Genomic DNA, 20,237 nt, shown 5'->3' with positions numbered 1-20,237 from the left:
ATATACACACACACACACACACACACACACACACACATATATATATTTTGTAGTAGATACGGGGTTTCACTGTGTTAGCCAGGGTGGTCTCAATCTTCTGACCTCATGATCTGCCGCCTCCACCTCCCAAAGTGCTGGGATTACAGGCGTGAGCCACTGCGCCGGCCTCTGTGGTTTAAATCCCAGTATGCACACCTGCGTAGACCCCATGCCTTCCTAGTTAAAAATTTTGGGCTCCCAAGGTAGAGAGTCGCCTAAACAACTGTGCACTGAGCACGGACTCTGCTGGGCCTGCTGGAGTCCCTGGGGGTGGACGAAGTGGGCAGAGAGCACAGGGCTTTCGGGAGAAGAAAGCCATGGCCACTCATCTGCCAGCCTCAGTAAGAGAGAGGACAGCAGGCTGGGGCCAGCAGGGCTCTGGGGTAGAGGGAAGCCCAAACCTAGGCTCAGAGGAGTGGTGGGAACCACCCAGCCTCAGGGACTCCCGGCCATGGGCTTTCTCCTCGTGCCCACTCCAGCCTGCAACCCACAAGGGAGGGTGATGAGCCCAAGCAGGGGTGTGCAAGGTGTGCCCTGGACCCTCAGGGGACACCACAGCCACATGCACCCTTCCTGTGTGACTTTGGTGCAACTTTTCCTTCGTGAAGACCCTCCCCAGGGTCTCCTCCCTGCCCCTGGCCCTCCCCACCGGTCCCCATGGCTCCCTTTTTCAGGCACTGGGGAAAGCGCTTGGCATCTGTGGGGCACCAGGACTTGCACATCTCCTGTGTGTCACGTGCTGCGCTGTGAACCCACACACGGAACTCTGTGTGAAGATGGCATGGCAGGGAGGTGGTGGCTGTCAGCTCCATGCCTGCCCTGCCCACCCTGCTACTCACCCACTGCAACCCCAGGATACCCCAGCGCCTCCCACCGAAGCAGAAACAAGAACTCAAAAGTCGATTACGGACATGCCGAGTTCTGATCCCTGCTCTGCAGGCAGAGGAGCCTGGGCCTGCTGGGGAGAACACCCAGGCCTACTGATGGGGGCCCAGCACATGGGAGGCTGAGGGAGGCAGTAAGGGAGCCCAAGAGGGAAGAAAGGCCCCTGGGCAGGAGGACCAGGCCAGGTGGGGAAGGGCTGGGCTGGAGCCGTCCTGCTGGGGGCTGTGGGTGGTGACAGCCTGCCCCATTCCTGGAAACTCTGAGCCCTGGACAGGGTGAGGCCAGGAAGGACGACCTTGGCCTAACCACAGGGATGGAGGAAACTGGCAGGGATGTCCCTGAAGTCAGGCTCCAGTCAGAGACCCAGCCAACCTGGAGCTCAAGACTACCCTCATTCCTTCCCCAGGCACCTGCCCTTGGAGAGGCCATGGGCCTCTCTGGCTGGACATGGCCCAGTCTGAACCCTCCACCCCGTCCTAGGGCCCCACCATCCACCCAGACCAGGTGACTGAGGACGTGGCCTCCTCCCACCGTCACTCTTCATGCCCACCTGCCACCAACCCCACCTCTGTCTTCATCCTGGTCCCCCAGGGGAAGAACCCTTCTGGGGTCTAGAGAGGATGCTCCATGACCCCCACGTGGTCCAGCCCACCCTCCTTGCCCCCTCTCCCTCCCCAGCTGTGTCCTACCTACCAGGGGCCATAGGACTCACCTGATGGTCTTGCCCCAGTCACACCACAGCATCTCCCCGATGGCCTCCATGTCCACCTGGAACTGGGTGAGGCAGAGTTTCTGGAGGAGGGCACCGTAGTCAGCCTCCTGGCAGGCAGTGGCCATGAAGAGGTGATGGGCTGCAACAGACATGGGCATGAAGAGGTGATGGGCTGCAACGGACATGGGCATGAAGAGGTGATGGGCTGCAACGGACGTGGGCATGAAGAGGTGATGGGCTGCAACGGACGTGGGCATGAAGAGGTGATGGGCTGCAGCGGACATGGGCATGAAGAGGGGATGGGCTGCAGCGGACGTGGGCATGAAGAAGGGATGGGCTGCAACAGACATGGGCATGAAGAGGGGGTGGGCTGTAATGGACGTGGGCATGAAGAGGGGATGGGCTGCAGCGGACATGGGCATGAAGAGGGGATGGGCAGTAATGGACATGGGCATGAAGAGGGGATGGGCTGCAGCGGACATGGGCATGAAGAGGGGATGGGCTGTAATGGACGTGGGCATGAAGAGGGGATGGGCTGCAGCGGACGTGGGCATGAAGGGGGGGCTGTAGCAGAGGTCCGGGGTGTCACCGCTGACCCGCCCGCCCCCCAGCCCAGGCTCCACGAGAACAGGGCCTCTGAGCAACCCCTGGAGAAGGCAACTGCGACTCCAATCGGACGCTCTTCATCAATCGTTCTGTGACCTGGCGAAGGCCCTCCCTGCCTGCTAAAGGTGGCTTGGTCCTTAGTGCCTGTGCCAGCTTGGGCCAGGACGCTTCCTGTCCACAGTGCTTCTGAGCTGCCCCAGGCAGGGGCAGCATGAGAGGGACCTGGAGACAGTACTTGGCCACCCCTGTTCCACTGGCGCCGGGGCTGTGCTGGGCTGCACCTCCCAGCCTGGGAGCTGCAGGCATGTCTCCTGACTGAATATTTGTGGGCTATGAACCGAGCTGACAAACGGAAGCATGAACTGTGCTCCCTCCTCCTGCCTCAAGCCACACATCAGAGCCAAAGTGATCTGCCCAGCGTGCCCTGGACAGAATCAGAATTCACTTATTTTGCCTATAGCTTGCTACTGGCTGAGGGTGGGTAGGGAGACCATGCCCCTTGGTCCCCCATCCACCAGGCCACTTCCTCCTCGGGCTGAGCCCCACTTTCTTGGTCACTCTGCAGGGGAGCTGGGGGCAGGGGCTTTGCATTCCCTGTTTAGGGCTTGGCTTCTGGCCCTCCCACTGTCCCCAGGTCCCTCTCCTTCTCCTACCAGGCCATGCTGTGCATCCTCTGCCCAGAGGGCACCCCCAGCCCCACCCCTACTGGCCTGGCCTTTCCAAATTCCTGGAAGGAACTTGGCACTGGGAGGCCAGGGCTGCACTGGGAGACGCTGGGGGCACCCAGCCCCTGCAGCCTGCCGCCTGGCCCCACCCTGGGCCTCACGAGTGAGGACACCAAGCGGCCCCTTGCAGCCTTGGGTCCAGGGAGCCCACCCAAGGAGAGGCGGCCACCCTTGGGCATGCAGATTGGGCCAGGGGTTCTGGAGTACCAATCTCTGGCACGTGACCTAGGGAGGGGTGTGAGCTCGAGGGGCCCCTTGGACTGCTGAGTAAGATGCATAGAGCTGGAGCTGCCCAATGCGCCGGGCACCCCGGAGCTCTTCACACACAGCCGCCTCCGTGTGGGTCTGACTGCGATCAGCAATTTATGGATGGGGGAACTGGGGGTTCAGAAGCGGGTCTCAGGTCCCATGGCTGGAAGCGGCGTGGGCCAGAGAGCACTTGGTTACTTCCAGGGCTACGGGGCTGGACACTAGGTAGGAGGTGGGAAGCTCAGGGAGGGGCCTGATGTCCCGGGAGGTGTCTGGGGGGAGCCCAGCAGGCAGCCACAGTGGGCGGGGTGGGGATGCTGTCACAGAGCACCACTCCAGGGCACAATGGCTGGTTTCAGGGTGGACGGATCCCACACACTACACACCTGGGCACTGGCCCAGCCTGCAGCTGGGAGAGCAGGTGCTGATGGGGAGGCTGAGCCCTGGCTGGGCTGAGGCCATGAGTGGCTCCCAAAGAGCCGGGTGCATTGAATCTGGGATGTTTTGCCCAAGATGGCAGGGAGTAATGTGGGTGGGCTCAGGCCTGCATGGAAGGCTGGCAAATGGAACAAGCCCCTCAGAGGAGCTCAGGAGAGGACCTGCTGGCAAGCAAGGCAGAGTCTACCCCTCAATCCAGTGGGTAACCCATCCTTAACCCCTGGCATGAGCACCCAGCATGGGAGTTTGTGGCCACAGAGGGAGCTGCACCTGCCCCTGGGAAACCTGAGGGCAGAACAGCACCCCCCCATACCCCGGGGACCCGTCGGGAGTCTCTGTACCCGCCTGAGTCCATGCCGCTTCCTGACAGCACAGGTGTGTCCCCCCACCCTCCGTGTCCACACCAGCACTGTGAGTGCACCCTGGTGCCGGTGAGCCCGCTGTGGATACACCCCCCACCCGTGCCCACACCAGCACTGTGAGTGCACCCTGGGGCCGGTGGGCCCGCTGTGGATACACCCTCCACCCCCCAGGGCCTCTTTCACCCAGTCAGGGCAGCCTTGGAGGAGGGGCTGTTTCTGACACCTGCCCCATTAAGATACCCCCTATGAAAGCCTGCCTACTGTGGACAGTGTTGTCCCGGGGGCTCCCAGGAGCTCAGGAGGGCTCAGATGCTGACTCATCAACTCATGGAAGGAATTCCAGGCCGCCTGTCCAGCTGCACTTGGAGAACTGTCCCTCTGTTCCCCCCGCCCCGCACTGCCCCTGGCATCCCACCTGCACCCACTGACTTTCTCTGGTGAATCCCACCTGAGATTCATCCCACCAGCGCCCCCTGCCCACCTCCGCCGCCCTGTCCTCCAAGAGGCCCCTGGCTGTCCCCATGGGGTGGGACTGCCCCCCACCCTGCCCCCACCCATCTCCTCAGAGCCTCACTGGGGCTGGGAGAGGGTCTCTTTCTTTTCTCAGAACTTCTTGGCTGCCCTCTCGTCTCCCACTCCTTTCTGACTCATGCATACATCCTCCCTGGCACCCAGCAGCTCTGCACGTTAATATTTGTCAAATGAACCAACAAAGACAACGACCATACCCGGCTTTCTCAGTGGCCATTCTGCCTGGGAGTGAAGCGAGCGTGTCTCAGGCTGTCCTGCACGGAATGGACAGACTGGGTGTTGGGGTTACCAACCACTGCGGACCCCCCCTTGCTCCGGAAGAGTCGCTTTTAGGAGATGAACAGGCCCATCTGTGCTTCAGTCAGGATTCTCGGATGCACGCAACAGAAAGCAACTGGGGCTGGTGTGAGCAGTGGAGGATCTGTACAAGGACCCTGGTGGCCCCCAAGTCCCCAGGAGGGCCTGGGCAGTGGGGTTTGTACAACTGCCCTGCAGAGCTGGTCACCATGAGGAGGCTGGGCTGCTCCTTCTGGTGGGGTCCCCAACAAGCAAAGGGGGTAGGTGTGCAAGGGCCAGAAACAATGACAGTGGTCCCTTCACCCCAGGCCACAGGTGTCCCCCTCTGTCACATTCAGGCCAATATCCTGCTGCCACCTGGGCTGTCCAGAGCAGCTGTCTGCCCTCATCTACTGGACCCTCCTGTCCTGCAGCTCAGCCAGCTCTAGCTTCCACCACCCATGCAGCCCCCGTCCTGGTCTGGCTGCAGGGCTGGCCCGGTGGCCTTGACCCTGGCCTGGCTCTGGCTGGTCCCTCCTGGATGCTGCATCCCCCACCTCTCTTGCGGGACTGCCACATCCAGCCCACTGTTCCCTGCTCTTTAGGGACAGAGCCCTGCCCCACCAATACTGCCCTTCCTTTCACGCCCTATGGGAGCCCCGAGTCCCACAGCTGGGATGAGGCCGGGAGCAGCTGTTCAGGCAAATCTGGAAACCAGTTTCATTTTTTAGGTGCAGGCGAAGAATCCTTGGGTTTTTCTTAAGCCTGATGTGGTTTCTTTCCTTGGAGACAGAGGCAACATCAAAGTTTTAAACCAGACTAAAATTGCCAAAGTTTTTAAAGAAGCCATTCAGGGCCAAATGGGTTCCATTCCTCTGTGTGACTGCACATTTAATCATTCATAACTCATGTCTTTAAAAAGCCGCGTGCAGAGGCTGCCGGGTAGACGGCTACATTCCTCGCTCAGTACGCAGCATGTCAAGACAGGAACCTTCCCTCGAGCTGCGCGCAAGGTAGGAACTCGGCGTTGCTGGGGGGTTTCGGAGCAATGGCTTCCCTCTCCACAGCAGGACGGCGCCCCTGAAGTGAGCATACATAGCAGGAACCCCAAAGGCAGAGGGCCCCTCCAGCAAAGTGAGGGTAGGGACAGAACAAAGGGCAGCTGGGCCCCCCACCGGGGACCCTGGGACAGGCGTTTGTGCTTTCTAAGGAGACAAGGGGCACAAGCTGATGTGTCTCAAACTCAGCAAATACCCTCGATGCCCGTGTTTGGTCTGTGCCATGTGGGGCACGGAAAGGCCAGTTCTGCAGCTGTGTATTTTAGGTTTGTAGAGAGAGAATCTCAGACCCCAACACTGGCCTCCTCCCAGCGGGGGTGGTGGCTAAATGGAGAGTTCAGGTCGGGTTCTAGGTCAAGTTCACGCAAATTCCTGAAGCCTCCCTGTCCCCCTCCCACCAGCCAGTCCTGGATGCTGATAGCCGCAGCTTGCAGGCCAAGTCCTGGCCGAAGCCGCGTACACCCATAAATCTATTTTATTTTATTTTATTTTGAGACAGGATCTTGTTCTGTTGCCCAGGCGGCACAGTCATGGCTTACTGCAGTCTTGACCTCCTCGGGCTTAGGTGATCCTTCCACCGTAGCCTCCCGAGTAGCTGGGACTACAGGCGTATGCCACCACACCCAGCTAATTTTTCTATTTTTTGTAGAGACGGGGTTTCCCCACATTGCCCAGGCTGGTCTTGAACTCCTGGGCTCTAGTCATCACCCTGCCTCAGCCTCCCAAAGTGCCGGGATGACAGGCATGAGCCACTGTGCCTGGCCACCGTTAGCCTAATCCTTGTAAATCACCAATGTGGCAGGGACAGAGGGGCTCACAAAGGTTAAGCAACCTGCTAGAGTCACACAGCCCGGGAGTGGTAGAGCCAGGATGCAATCCCTGGCACGCTCATCTCAGAACACGCCGGAGGCATGGTGAGGTCCGTGACCTCTTGCAGAGACCCCAACAGCGGCCCCAAAGGCTGTGGGCAACCCATGTCTGTGGAGGCCTTGAGACCCTCGGCCAGGAGCCCCGGCTGCAGGTGGGCTTCCTCAGTGTGTCTGCCTCTTTCAGGCTCCCCAGGAGTAGCTTTGGGGGCTCTCATTGGGCATGCGTGAGTCCCACGACTTGGACAGTCCACCCCACGCTAATGCCCAACAGCACGGGGGCCCTGGGAGAGCAGGTGTGGCCATCGTCACCGTCACTGAGTGGACGACTCCCGCAACGGGGCATCATGGACTGGAGAGCACATGAGGTGCCCCCGGCAGTGCCAGGCAGGCTGTGAACAGTCTGCTGAGCTGCCTCTCCTCCCCACGCCAGGTCCTCCTTGGCTGAGGGGCTGGCATCATTCATCTGAGTGCGGGCTCGACCCACACTCAATCCTGAGCCCCGACTAAGAACCACTGACATCCTTAAGGCACGGATGATATCATTGCAGGGGGGCGGAAAGATGGTCATGACTCCAGTAAATGATTCTCAGCATTCCTCCTTTCAAAGAAGCCTATTTTTTTCTTTTCTAAAACACACCTTTATTGAAGTACAATTTATATACCACAAATTCAGCCATCTTACGCAGACAATTCAATGATGTTTAGTAAATTCAGTAATTGTACAACCATCACCATATCGAGTGGTTTTATTTTTTTGGGACAGCATCCCACTCTGCTGCCCAGGGTGGAGCGCATGGGCGCTCTCTTGGCTCACTGTAGCCTTCACTTCCTGGGCTTAAAGACGCCTACTTTTGCATGCATTTTATAACACATAGCGCAGTGCTGTAGAGGTCTAATTTATAATTAATCCTGCAGGAGCACCTCCAGATTGTTGTACTGGCAGGGGCAGGACCAAGAGAGTTGGGGACGACTGTTCCGGCGGTGGAGAGTGCCCAGAGCCCAGGGGAGTTATGTTGGGGGCGGGCGTGGCAGAGGACCCTGGAGTTCCCCAGCCCATAGGAATGCCTGCTCCTGCCTCCCTGAGGTCTGGCTGCCCTGAACAGGGTCCCTTCAGTTGCCATGATCCGTCCCTGGTGGGCTGAGATGCTTCTGTCCCCGATGAGCTCCCGGTGTCTCCCTGCATGGCCTGGTCCATTTCAGGCATGCGAGTGTCCCTGTGAGGTGTCAACCACGGCCTGGCATTTCCTGTGTGGTCAGGATGTTCCCCCTGTGCCTCCTTCCAGGTCAAAGTTGACGTCCTCTAGAGTGAAAGCACTCAGCTTTCTGAGAGTCCCCTCTCCCTGCCCCTGCTCCATCTAAAGTCCTGTCTCTCTAGGAGTCAGCTGTCTGGAGCCCCCAAGATGCTCTGCCTCCCCCGGCAACACCCTCTTATTCCAACTTCTCGAGCCCAGGCTGAGAAACTTCCCGCCATCTGCTGACACCTGTGAGTAGCCAGTGCAGGGGCGGCTGTGAGAAGGGGAAGATCCTGGGGGTCAGGCTGGGCTGTTCCCCTCACACCCACACAGCTGCTGACCCCGCCAAAGATCCCACCAAAGACCCCGCCAAGTAGATTCTCCACCTGTCACCTGATGTTGGTCCTCAAAGGCAGCAAAGCACTGACTCCAGCCCACTGCCCCTCTCTTGGGCTCAGAGCCTCTACCCCCGCGAAGTGCCTGCTTTGTGCTGGGTGGGGTGCTGTGCACAGTTCTTTCTCCCTCTCTTAGGTCTGTGTAGCCCACTTTTACCGGGAATGCCCAGGCCCTTCAAAGTCCTTACTTGGACAACTGTGGCAGCCTCCAGCCTCACCTCCAACCTCAGTCACCTGGTGACAGACCGCTGAGTGCACACAGCACCCCCATCCTCCTCCTCAGCCTTGGTCCTGCCCACGACGGCCACTCAGTAAAATTCTACCCATTGCCAGCAGGCACTCTTCATTTCTGAAGTTGACAAGCCAAGAAATCCTCATGTTCTTTTAAGTCATAAAAGAAAACACAAATTGAACTAGAAACAGACTGTCTACCTTCCAAATTACCAGAGAAGAACAAGGAAAATACAGACCTGGAGAAAAGATAGGAAGCCCCAGTGAGCATTAAAAAACAGAAATGGAAAATGAGATGTCAGCTGAGCGCCAAGCATGCTTCTTCAAGCAGAAAGGCGGGTGAGCAGCATCAGAGCGCCCTGTGGGCCTGGCCCAGCTACCGCCCCCACCCAGGCCTGGAGAGTCCTCAGGCCGGGACATGGGTGCTCCCACACCACCCCCATCCTGCAGATGGGAGCTGCAGGGGTCGGGAAGTGGCCTGCCCAGGGTCACTAGGTCCTCAGGGCAGGCGCCAGGATTGAGTAAACAACATTAACGTATCCCTAAATCCACAAGAAAACCGGCTGCGAAGCCAGGTCAAAGAGCAAAGTGACTCAGGGGAACTTCCAAAGGTGGGTGGCGGGACATGAGACAGACAAAAGGCTAAACAATGAGAAGCCACAGGTTGTCCCCGAAAGCTGCACCGGTGAAGTACTGAATGGTTCCTCAAGCCCGTTAGAATGGCTGCACTCAAAAACAAAAGAACAAACTTTGGCAAGGCTGTGGAGGTGTTTTTTCTTCCCCGGCTCGGCTCTCCAAGGCTGGCTTCCCCACTGTGTGCTGGGGAGCCTGCGGCATGGCAGTGGTGGCCTCTCATGGATGCTGAGAACTAGGCACTGCTGGTGGGAATGCACCGTGGCATAGCCACCAGGGGACACGCTGTGGCGGCTCCTCAAAACGTGGAACACAGAACTGCCTGATGACCCAGCAATCCCACTTCTGGGTATATGCCCCAAGGAACTGAAAGCAGGGTCTCAGAGGTATCTGTCACGGCAGCCTGACTCACAGCAGCCCAGAGGTGGAAGCAGCCCACGTGTCCACGGACGAATGGATAAACAAAATGTGGTCTACTCCTAACAGTGGGATATTATGCAGCCTTCAAAAGGAAGGACATTCTTACTCAACTATAACATGGAATAACCTTAAGGACATCAGGCTAAGTGAAATAAGTCAGTTACAGAAGAAATGCTGTATGATTCTACTTCTACAGGTTCCTAGGGCAGTCAGATTCACAGACAGAAAGTAGAATTGTGGGTCCCAGGGGCTGGGGAAGGTGGTAAATCAGTGGGGTTTAGTGTTTAACTGGGACAAAGTTTCAGTTTTGCCAAATGAAAAAAGTTCCAGAGATAGATGGTGGTGATGGGTGTACAGCAATGTGAATTAATGGCAATAGAAGCTGCACACTTAAAATACGTAAGATGGTACATTTTATGTTGTGTATACTTTACTGCAATTAAAATTTAAGAAGCAATGACTGGGACAGAGGTTATGCTATAAGAAGTCACCATGGGCCAGGTGTGGTGGCTTACATCTGTAATCCCAGCACTTTGGGAGGCTGAGGTGGGTGGATCATGAGGTCAGGAGTTTGAGACCAGCCTGGCCAGCATGGTAAGATCCCCATCTCTACTATAAATACAAAAAATTAGCTGGGTATGGTGGTGCATGCCTGTAATCCCAGCTACTTGGGAGGCTGAGTCAGGAGAATCACTTGAACCCAGGGGGTGGAGGTTGCAGTGAGCCAAGATTGTGCCACTGCATTCTAGCCTGGGTGATAGAATGAGACTCTGTCTCAAAAAGCAAAAAAAAAAAAAAAAAAAAAAAAAAAAAAAAAAAAAAAAAAAAAAAAAAAAAAAAAAAAAAAAAGTCACCTTTGAGTCACATATGGAATTCCCCATCCTCTCCCTGCCCAGAACACACAGCAACACACACCCAGGGAAAGCAGGCAGAACCACAAAAGCAGTGCAGGTTTTCACACGATGTGCACACATGGGAAGCACCAAGATAAGGATACAGAGGCCCTAAGTATTAAATTTAATAGGATGACTAGCATGGGTACATAAAAATGCCACACTCCTCCCACAGGCTTAGGGGCCCTTTACAAAAGGAAACATTTGCAAGACCTTGAAGGAACCCACAATGCACACGAAGTGGTAGGTGTGGTTCCTGCTCTGTGCCTGACCACAGTGCAATTAAACCAGCCATGACGATTGGGAGCCCCTGAGATTTGTAAAACTTGCTTCCAAACAATTCACGTGCTAAAGAGGAAGTAGAAACCACAAGCACAGAGAATCCAGAAAACATCAACAAGGAGCACACAGCAGAGGGAAGCTCAGGGGCTACAGCCAAGCGGCCAAGCAGGGGCCTGATGACGTTCCATTCCTAAGCCAGAAAGAACAAAAACAAATGTGCTAGACATTCCAGAAAACGTGTACAGTAAGTAAACTCAAGAACTGTTGTTTTTTTTGTGGTGGGGGAATCAGCAGGGAAGAGACTAATAACAGAGATTAACCACTGTTCATTCTGATCAAGAAACAACATGAAAATACAAATTCACAAAATTGCACGCAAAATGACAAATGTTCACAGGTACGGAGGGAATTAGAAACATAACTGTCCACATAATGGTATGTTGGATAAAATGAACAACTTCAGAGGAAAATGTAAAACATCATAATTTCTGTAAGACACAGAAAACCCCAGGCAGGTGCAATGGCTCACGCCTGTAATCACAGCATTTTGGGAGGCTGAGGCAGGCAGATCACCTAGGGTCAGGAGTTCAAGACTAGCCTGGCCAACATGCTAAAACCCCATCTCTACTAAAAATACAAAAAACAGCTGGGTGTGGTGACTCATGCCTGTAATCCCAGCTACTTGAGAAACTGAGGCAGGAGGACCACTTGAACTCAGGAGGCGGAGGTTGCAGTGAGCTGAGACTGTTCCACTGCACTCCAGCCTGGGTGACAGAGCAAGACTCCATCTCAANAAAAAAAAAAAAAAAAAAAGAAAAAAAAAAAAGAACATAGAAAACTCAAGGGGTCCAATAACACAAGAAAGATACTGAAAACATTGCCAATTATCTATAATACGAAAAGGAGCCTGGCCCCGATGGCTTTGCAGAGGAAAATGAAGACCCTCTAGATTTTCAAGGAACGGCTTATTTCCATCGTCCCGACTGTCCTAGCACACAGGGAAAGAATAAAGGTCCACAATCGGTATCTTGGGAAGAAAACCCAGTGCTGGTAATAAAACTCCCAAGGGAAAGTACAGAGCAAGCTCACTCAGGAAGAACGAAGCTACACTGAGAACAAATAGTGGCCAACAGACGCACGAGGCTGCCGGAAGTCTGCACAGGGATGGAGGGAACACTCCATTCATCCCAGAAACACGGCCGCTTCACAGCCGCTCACCACTTCTCCTGTGTCACAGCCTCACCAGTGCCACCAGCCTGCCAGCCCCGAGGGAATGCCCAGCTGGGCAGGTAGCTGTGTCACATCAAACGGTTCTTCCTTCACAAGATAAAAGCGTACTTTACACATGAGAAGAAGATGCATTCTCCATCCCTCTCCCACCCCCACCCCTGCGAAAATGCAATAAGAAAAGCATCTGGCTCCAAAGGAGAAAGACAGAGATTTCAGGTGTTAACTCTTGACCACATGGCTCTGAACTGTGTGGGTCATCTATGTGAGGCTCATCTTCTGCCTCTGCCGTCACTAAGACAGCAAGACCAACCCCTCCTCTTCCTCCTCCTTCTTGGCCTCTTCAACATGAAGACCTTCATGATGATCCACTTACACTTAATGAAAAGTACATATATTTTCTATGGGTTTTGTTGAGATAGGATCTCACTCTGTCATCCAGGCTGGAGTGCAGTGGTACAATCTTGGTTCATTGCAACATTTGCCCCCTGGGCTCAGAGGTCCTCCCACTTTGGCCTCCCAAAATGCAACAATTGCAGGTGTGAGCCACCGTCCTGGGTCTAATTTTCTTAATAATACTTTCTTTTCTCTAGCTTACTTTATTCTAAGAATACAGTATAGGCTGGGCACAGTGGTTCATGCCTGCAATCCCAGCACTTTGGGAGGCCGAGATGGGCGGATCACTTGAGGTTGGGAGTTCAAGACCAGCCTGGCCAACATGGTGAAACCTGTCTCTACTAAAAATACAAAAATTAGCCGAGTGTAGAAGTGGGCACCTATAATCCTAGCTACTTGGGAGGCTGAGGCAGGAGAATCGCTTGAACCCAGGAGGTGGAGGTTGTGGTGAGCTGAGATTGCACCACTGTACTACAGCCTGGTGAAAGAGGGAGACTCAGTCTCAAAGAAAAAAAAAAGAATACAGTATATATACATGTAACATACAAAATATGGGTGAATTGACTGATGTTATCGGTAAGGCTTCTGCTCAATAGTAGACTATTAGTAGTTAAGCTTTTGGGGAGTCAAGAGCTACACTCGGGTTTCTGACCACGTAGAGGGTGGGCGCCCCGCCTCTGCGTTGTTCAGTGGTCACCTATATTCCCATTGCCAGCAGCAAAGGAAGGCAGCTGCTGTCACTCCCCTAGTCAGTGGCGAGTTGCTCTCTACACAGTGAGACTGGAGAACAAAACGGAAAATTGGTAGGAGGTGGCAGGACCACCCTAGGTGACGGGTGACCTTAGAACCTGCCTGAAGAAGCCAAGCAGGAGGCAAAAAACCTAAAAACAAAAACAAGCATGAGGTGACACCAGTCACAAAACGAACACAGAAGAGGAGCTGCCTCCTAGCCCAGCAATGACCAGCTAGGAAAGAAACCGGGGGAAATATCCCAATCCAAGTAGCAGCCAAAAAGCACGGGATTCCTAGACACTGAATGAGTCATCTGCAGGAGAATCGAAATCCCTGTGGAAGGACCTGGATGCAGACGTGGGCGTGGAGGAGCAGACGGCTGTTTCTTCAACAGTGGTCTTGATGTAATCCTCCCTGATCGGTTAATACATTCAGTGCAATTGCCGTGAAAACCCCTCAAATACGTAGCCATTGATAACGGTTGCTAGGAAATGAGGGTAAATTCCAGATGCATCAAAGGCTTGCGTATTGAAAACCGTCAGGCCCTGCAGGAAACCTCCATACGCAGGCTCTCTGGTTTCACTTCCTGAGGGCGGCTTTCGCTGCTGCCTCTTCCACAAGGGACTCTGCATCTGCCTCCCCTCCCCACCAGCCACATCAAGGTGCCTAGTGGTACCTGGGGCCCATTTCTTTCTCTGTCCTCCCTGGCTGTCCTCTCTGGCCCCTTACCAGGAGCCTGGGCCCTTCTCCACCCATTCACACCAGCCACCCCTCCAAGCAAGGATTTGACATTGTCCAGACCCTGCTCCTACCAGAAACCCCTCTCTGGGCCATACCTCTTTCTGAGCCCTAGATTTGCACAGACTCCTGCCTATGTACCATCGCCCCTCGGAATCCAAGGGGAATGCTGAACCCCACGTGGATCCTGAGGATAGAGCCGCCAGATGCCGCAAATGACAGGATGCCTTGCGAAATCTGCATCTCAGAGAAACTGTGGTTTGGATGCATGTCCCTGATATTGCACGAGGCATACTTGTACCAAAACTCCTTGTTTATCTGAAATTCATTTGCCTGGGGCTCCCATGTTTCCTGGCAGCCCCGGCTGTGGCGCCATCTCCCCTCCCCTTCCCTGTCCTGCCCTCCCTGCTCCCCCAGGTGCCCTGTCAGGTGCTGTTCTTCATTCCAAGCGATGGACTGGGGCCCATCACTTTCACCTCCGGGACTCCCTGGAACCTCCCACTCCTACCCTTGCCTGGCCTCCTGTCCATGCTGGGGGCCACAGCTGAGGGCTCCTTTAAACCACACCTTCCATCCTGTCACCCCTTTTAATGTCCTTCAAGATTTTCCCACTGCCCTAGGAATGAGTCCTGAATCCTTAGAGGAGGGGTCCTTCCTCCAGCACCAGCTTCAGCTCAAAGCCTTCTTCCCCACCATGCGTCAGTCAAAAAGGCTTCTAGGAGCTTCCAAGCAGCAGGGCCTCTGTGCAACCGTCCTCGGCCTCTGGACTGCACTACCCCCGCTCCTCAGGGCTTTGCTCCATGGTCTCCTGTTTATTTCCTGCTGCATGTAAGTGGCACCACATGCCTACATGGTTGACTTGGAGCAGGGCTGTTCTGCCTTGGCACTGTGGACATTTGGTGTGGGACCGTCCGCTGGGGTGGGTTCCCTGGGCTGTGTAGGACACTACCGTAGAGGGCTGCTCTGCACCCCAGCCTCAGCCCCTCTGGGTCCTGACCCCGTGTGGCCCGAGTGTGTGAGGTGGCAGATGGGTGTTTCCAGGATAAATTGTGCAGCCCGTTCCCGGCACCCCCTCACCCGGCCGCTCCTCCTGCTTCCCTCTCACAGCTGTCTCCTCCAGAGGTGAGAAAATCCCTGCAGAGAGCCAGCCTGAGTGTCAGTCACTCAGTGTCTGTTGAAGGGGCAGCGCCTTCTAGGCCTCTTCCCCTCCTGGCTTGGGGCTTTGCTGTGTGGCGCCCTGAAATGCTTTGATAATTGGCCAGGGAACCCACAGTAGGAGGTCTTATGATGCAAACTCTTGTCTGGTTGGGCAAACCACTGACTTGTCTCCTCCCAGGTGGTGTCAGGCTCAAGACAGTGCTTCCTGAGCCTCCTGTGGGGGTATCTGCCCCCTGGGGCGGGCCGGTCCAGGTCACTGTGCCTCCTCCTTCCCCGGTGGTTTCCCAGAACTCTCAGCTGATTCAGGAGCAGCTCCCCCAGAGCCAAGGCGTGGGGGCCTGAACATGGCATGTGTGGGGGTGACACTAACATAGCCTGAGGGTCTGGTGGGAACACAGAGGAGAACCCCCTGTCCCTGGGGTGGTGGGTGGGGTGAGGGCTCTAGGAGGCTGGGCAGTTGTCCCTGTGATGGGGGAGGTGGTGCTAACCCTGGTGGAGGGCAGAGCGGATGGCCGGGGCGTGGGGTTTCGGGGTTCTGGTCCCTGGTCCCAGAGAATCTGCCGTGTTCTGCACGTGGGAAGGAGCGAAGCACTCTTGGAGCACAGTGAAGACTCACTGCAAGAGCTGAGGATGCAGAGTCAGGCTGGCTGCGACCCAGGTCCACAGCCCTGCACCCCTGCCATGTCTGGCTGGTGTGTCCCTGTGGACCCTCCTCCAACAAAGCCACCCAGATCCCCTTATTTAAAAGACGATTAAAGCGATGCCTTTTGGATGCTCCAGAAATTACTGAAATAAACCGTCTTATGAAAAAAATCTTTTTTCCTGAACACAATAATGTCATTCAGTGAAGCGAGTACGGTTTTGTTTAGGCAGGGACCCTCCTATGACAGCCGTGTGGATGCACCCTCCTCACCAAGGAGAAACAGGTCCTCTGGGAATATCTCCTAGCTGGGGGTCCCCCGTTCCGGAGCAGAGAGGGCTGGGGATGAGGACATCCCTCCAGGGCTTCATGTGTCTGCGTGTATTGTGGGTCAGTGGGGGTACCACAGCCTGGGAGCTGGGCAGCGCCTGGCAGCACCATCTCTTCATCTTCATTTGTACCAAGAAACTGATGGGCAGGGCCAGTGGGCACATGGTCCAGCAGTGCTGGAGCCACTGGAGCCACTGCAGCCCAGCCTCCCCTGTCCCCTTCCCAGCTCCCACTGTCGTCCTGGCTGCAGTGCCTCCTCCTTCAGGAGGACTTCCTGGGTCTCCAGGGGAGGAGGAGGCTCTTGGGCAGGATTCCCACAGCCCCCCAGGTACACCATTCTGGAAGACCCCTGAGCCTGCTGTCTACCAGCTACCGTCCCTGCAAGGGACAGACACCCAGCTCAATCATCATGGGTCACATGATGGAAATGTGTACCCCAAGTGCTCAATGTAGGGGCTCAAAAGGTGTCGGGAGTGCTCTGTGTCACAGACAGGTGCTCCCCTGTGGCTCAATGGTGGACCGCGGCAGCCCCACTCAGATCCAGCCTGGAGGACATCTTTCCTCACAGCTCCAGCAGAACACAGACTGTGTAGCCCACGGCCAGTCTCCTCCCTGGGACCATCTGGATTGCCAGGCCTGGCTCAGGGCCCACTGAGGGGCCAGCCTACCACACCACAAGGACCATCAGGAAAGAGGGGTTCTAGGCCTCAGTTGGGGGCGGGGGCACCGGCAGGCAAGCCCGAGGGGCTTCACTCTCTGGGCTCAGCATTTCTGCAGGAATTCACTCTACACGTGGCACCCGCATCACACACTCAGCCAGACGCCAGTTTTAACTGATGAAAAGCTATGAAATGGGTACATTCTGGGGAAAAAGTCAGGACAAACGTTTCTAACTAGGCTTAAGATTCCACCTACATTTCCCGGAGCTAAATCGACCATTTCCACTGTGGATATAAACGTTTCTCAACAGCCCTGGCCTTGGACTGGCAATACCCACACTGACAGGCATGCATCTGTGAAAGGAAGACAGAAATCCAGACATTTCTTCCTGCAGCTGAACACACAGAGAGGGTAAACAAACACACTGAGTTGATTAGCAAATGGGAATCCTTCAGATTTGGACTCCAGCATGAGAACTGTGTCCAGATTTAAAACTGCATGGCAATCTGAAGCAGTCACATAGCATTTCCTCTGGGGTCCCCGTCATTTCCAATTCTACTTCTATTTATATAAAGTCATATATTTCAATTAATGTTGCAGCCATTTAAAAAAAAAAAAAAAAAAAAAAAAACCCTAGCTTCCACATGACAGCCAAGGAAGGCAAGCGTTCCCCAGGACAGATGACTGAGCTCCTGTGTGACAACACCAGCTGGCACTCCCTGAGTGGAGACGGACTCGAAACCAGGGCGGCAATGCATTTTTCTTTCCTGATTAACAAACAGCTTTTTGGTCTATACACAAACCTTTAAAAATGCATGTAGTTATGTTAGCGTCTCCAGCAAACAGAACAGTGCACAGGATGCTCAGACGGAAAAGAACTACATATGGATCCTAAGTTTTGTTTTTTTTTGAGACAGAGTTTTCACTCTTATCGCCCAGGCTGGAGTGCAGTGGCATGACCTCAGCTCACGGCCACCTCTGCCCTCCCGAGTTCAAGCAATTCTCCTGCCTCAGCCTCCTGAGTAGCTGGGATTACAGATGCCCACCACCTCATGCCTGGCTAATTTTTTTGTATTTTCAGTGGAGGCAGGTTTTGCCATGTAGGCCAGGCTGGTCTTGAACTCCTGACCTTAGATGATCCACCCACCTCGGCCTCACAAAGTGCTGGGATTACAGGTGTGAGCCATCATGGTTGGGCGAATTGTGAGAATCTCAATAACTACCTAAGACAAATAGCTTGATTGTAAAATTGTCACAGATAAGTTCTTAAACCTGCAAACTAGCGTTCTTAAAAAAAAAAAAAAAATTCCACATAGCCATTCTGGGTAGCAGAATCTTCATCACCAAGGAGATCTGGCTAGTGCGAGAGCCTGGGAAGGAAGCAGCCTGTGCTCAGTAATTCTATTAATTACAGCTGGGCTCCAAATGACATTAATTTACTGATAACCTCATAAAGTTGTGTTTGTTCTTCCAAGATATAACATTAGCCAGGCCACTCAAAATAATGTTAAAATTACAGGACTTTGGACTTTCGGCAGAACATGAATAGTTTTCTTGGTAAACAAGGAAGGTCTGTATATTGATCGTGACATAGCGTTTTATTTACACAAGCTTTAGAGGGTGCAGCCTCTGGACACTAGTAAAGAACATTTATTTATTTGGTTATTTATGTGAAAAATATTCCACAGCCCAGCTCTCTGCCTTGCTAACAAAGAAATGTTTGTCTCTTAGGAAACGAAAACAGAGAAGGTCATGTCAAGCCAAATGGATCGGAACACAAGAGGAGGGAAGATTACGCTAAGATTTTGCTTTCCACATAACTTCAGCCAAAACACTCAAGTGGCAAGATTCGCTTTCAGATAATATTATGTTGGCTTCAGAGGATTCCATGCAGATCTGCCACTCCTTGGAGAGGTTTACAAACAGGGACCAGAAATCCATGGCTCCCAAGAAGCTTGGGCCCCTCTCCTCGCCGGGCCGCGAGCTGCTCCCCCAGCTACAGAAACAGCGCTGGCGGTCACTGCTTGCCCAGTGCCAGTACCAAGGGGACTTGCCCAGTGCCAGGCCAAGGGGACTTGTGTGGCAGGTGCCTCTGACCAACATCACTGTTTCTGCGGAAAGGCCACATATACCAGAAACAACTGCTCTGGCCTTCCCAGGGGCACTGGGTTTTCTCCCACGCCAGTAATCCATTATTCAGTTTCCGTTAAAAGGTAGCTAAATACATGGAACGCAATAACCAAAGCAGTGTAGAAGGGGCTTCAGTCAGCATGTTAGGAGCGCGCTGCAGATGGGGGAAGTGAGCAGGACCATTCCTTGCTGAGTGTGTGGCCAGTTCCTGTGGCCACCGGGTAGCTGATAATCTCCACTCCTCCCTCAGGTGGAAAGCCGAGCACGTTCCACCACTTCACCAAGGGTCCCGTCCTCTAAATTTCTATTAGCTAAAAGTGCCAAGTTAACAAGCAAACCAAAAGAAAAAGGAGGGGAAAAAAAAAGCGATAGAAATGCCCCGAAAGGGGAGGGCCTTATTTCTGCAAAAGACATCATTAGCAAACAAGCGACTGCTGCTGCCGGCAAGAGATCGGTGTTGACCAATCTCCATACGAAAGGTCTGTGGTTCCGATTCCCGAACACCGAGGCCTCTGCGAGGCGCCTGCCTGCAGGTTTTACCACGCGGGACGGCCTAGGGAGGGGAGCCTGCGCTGGCGGTCACCGCGGCGCACAGCCTGGGAAACCGAGGTGCGGGGCTGGGGAACCCCGCGTGCTGTTTTTCCTCCCGGAAACAAGTTCTCCGGCGTGCGCGGCTGACTCGCCCCACGCCTTTCAGAACGCCGGCTCCCCGACGTCCCCAAAGCCGTCCCTTCCGAGGCGACAGGAGCAGCCCCGGTCCGCACCCTCTGATTCCCTGGTGCCCTGAGGCCTCCCGCCTGGAACCGGGGCTGCCCACGTTCAAGGGCGGCGGACCGCTGCGCCCGCCCTTCCCTCCCCTCCCCTAGAGGACGCCGGCGGGGCCGGGGGAAGGGAGCTTGACCCGGACCCCCGACCCTACTCACCCAGGAGCAGCCAGAGGCAGCGCCGCGGGAGGCGGCACAGGGCCCGGGCCATGGTGCGCAGCGGAGCCGAGCCGAGTCCACCCACCACGCGCCCCGCGGAGGACTGAGCCCGCCGCGGCGCCCGCCCGGAGCAGACGTGCCGGGGGCGGGGGCGGGAGCGGGCGCGCGAGGGGTGGGAGGCGGCGGCCGCGCGGCCCGGCCCACTGTGGCTCCCCAGGTGGGTGCCAGGGTCGGGGGCGCCCAGGGCCGGGAAAACCTTGCAGGGGAGCCGCGCGGGCGTCTCCGCGGGGACTGCACACTTGGACTTCGAGTGAGGCCTTCTGAAATGTTCTCAGAGCAAATAAACATTTTTTAAACTAGGGAGGGTCTCCTAGGCGACTCCGAGAGAGCGGCACCTTGGTCTCCACCTGGGCATCTTCCCCTCCTCCTCCTCCGAGGTTCTCCTGCCTGGGGTTTGCTTTGCAAAA

At 55.1% G+C, this 20,237-nt stretch overlaps 1 protein-coding gene and 1 non-coding gene across 3 annotated transcripts in view; both read right to left on the bottom strand.

Annotated features, from left to right (window-relative positions):
* The window catches only part of RAMP1 (receptor activity modifying protein 1), a 54,176-nt gene extending 34,221 nt beyond the window's left edge, over nucleotides 1–19,955 (bottom strand). For both annotated transcript variants that reach the window (XM_017537803.2, XM_017537802.2), the window contains exons 1-2: nucleotides 19,771–19,955; nucleotides 1,637–1,775 (exon numbers count right to left, since the gene is read on the bottom strand). In XM_017537803.2, the coding sequence (XP_017393292.1) occupies nucleotides 1,637–1,775; nucleotides 19,771–19,822 (191 nt within the window). In that variant the 5' untranslated portion in view covers nucleotides 19,823–19,955. The remainder of the gene's footprint in view (nucleotides 1–1,636; nucleotides 1,776–19,770) is intronic.
* On the bottom strand, nucleotides 9,388–9,467 carry LOC119472583. The gene has a single exon (XR_005201731.1). It is a non-coding gene; the product is annotated as a small nucleolar RNA SNORD55/SNORD39 (small nucleolar RNA).
* Nucleotides 19,956–20,237: the final 282 nt, after the last annotated feature.

The sequence above is a fragment of the Cebus imitator genome, unplaced genomic scaffold, assembly GCF_001604975.1.
Source record: "Cebus imitator isolate Cc_AM_T3 unplaced genomic scaffold, Cebus_imitator-1.0 Scaffold106, whole genome shotgun sequence".
Lineage (NCBI taxonomy): Eukaryota > Metazoa > Chordata > Mammalia > Primates > Cebidae > Cebus > Cebus imitator.
Note: the sequence above shows the minus strand (reverse complement) of the source record. Positions and strands in the feature narration are given on the sequence as shown.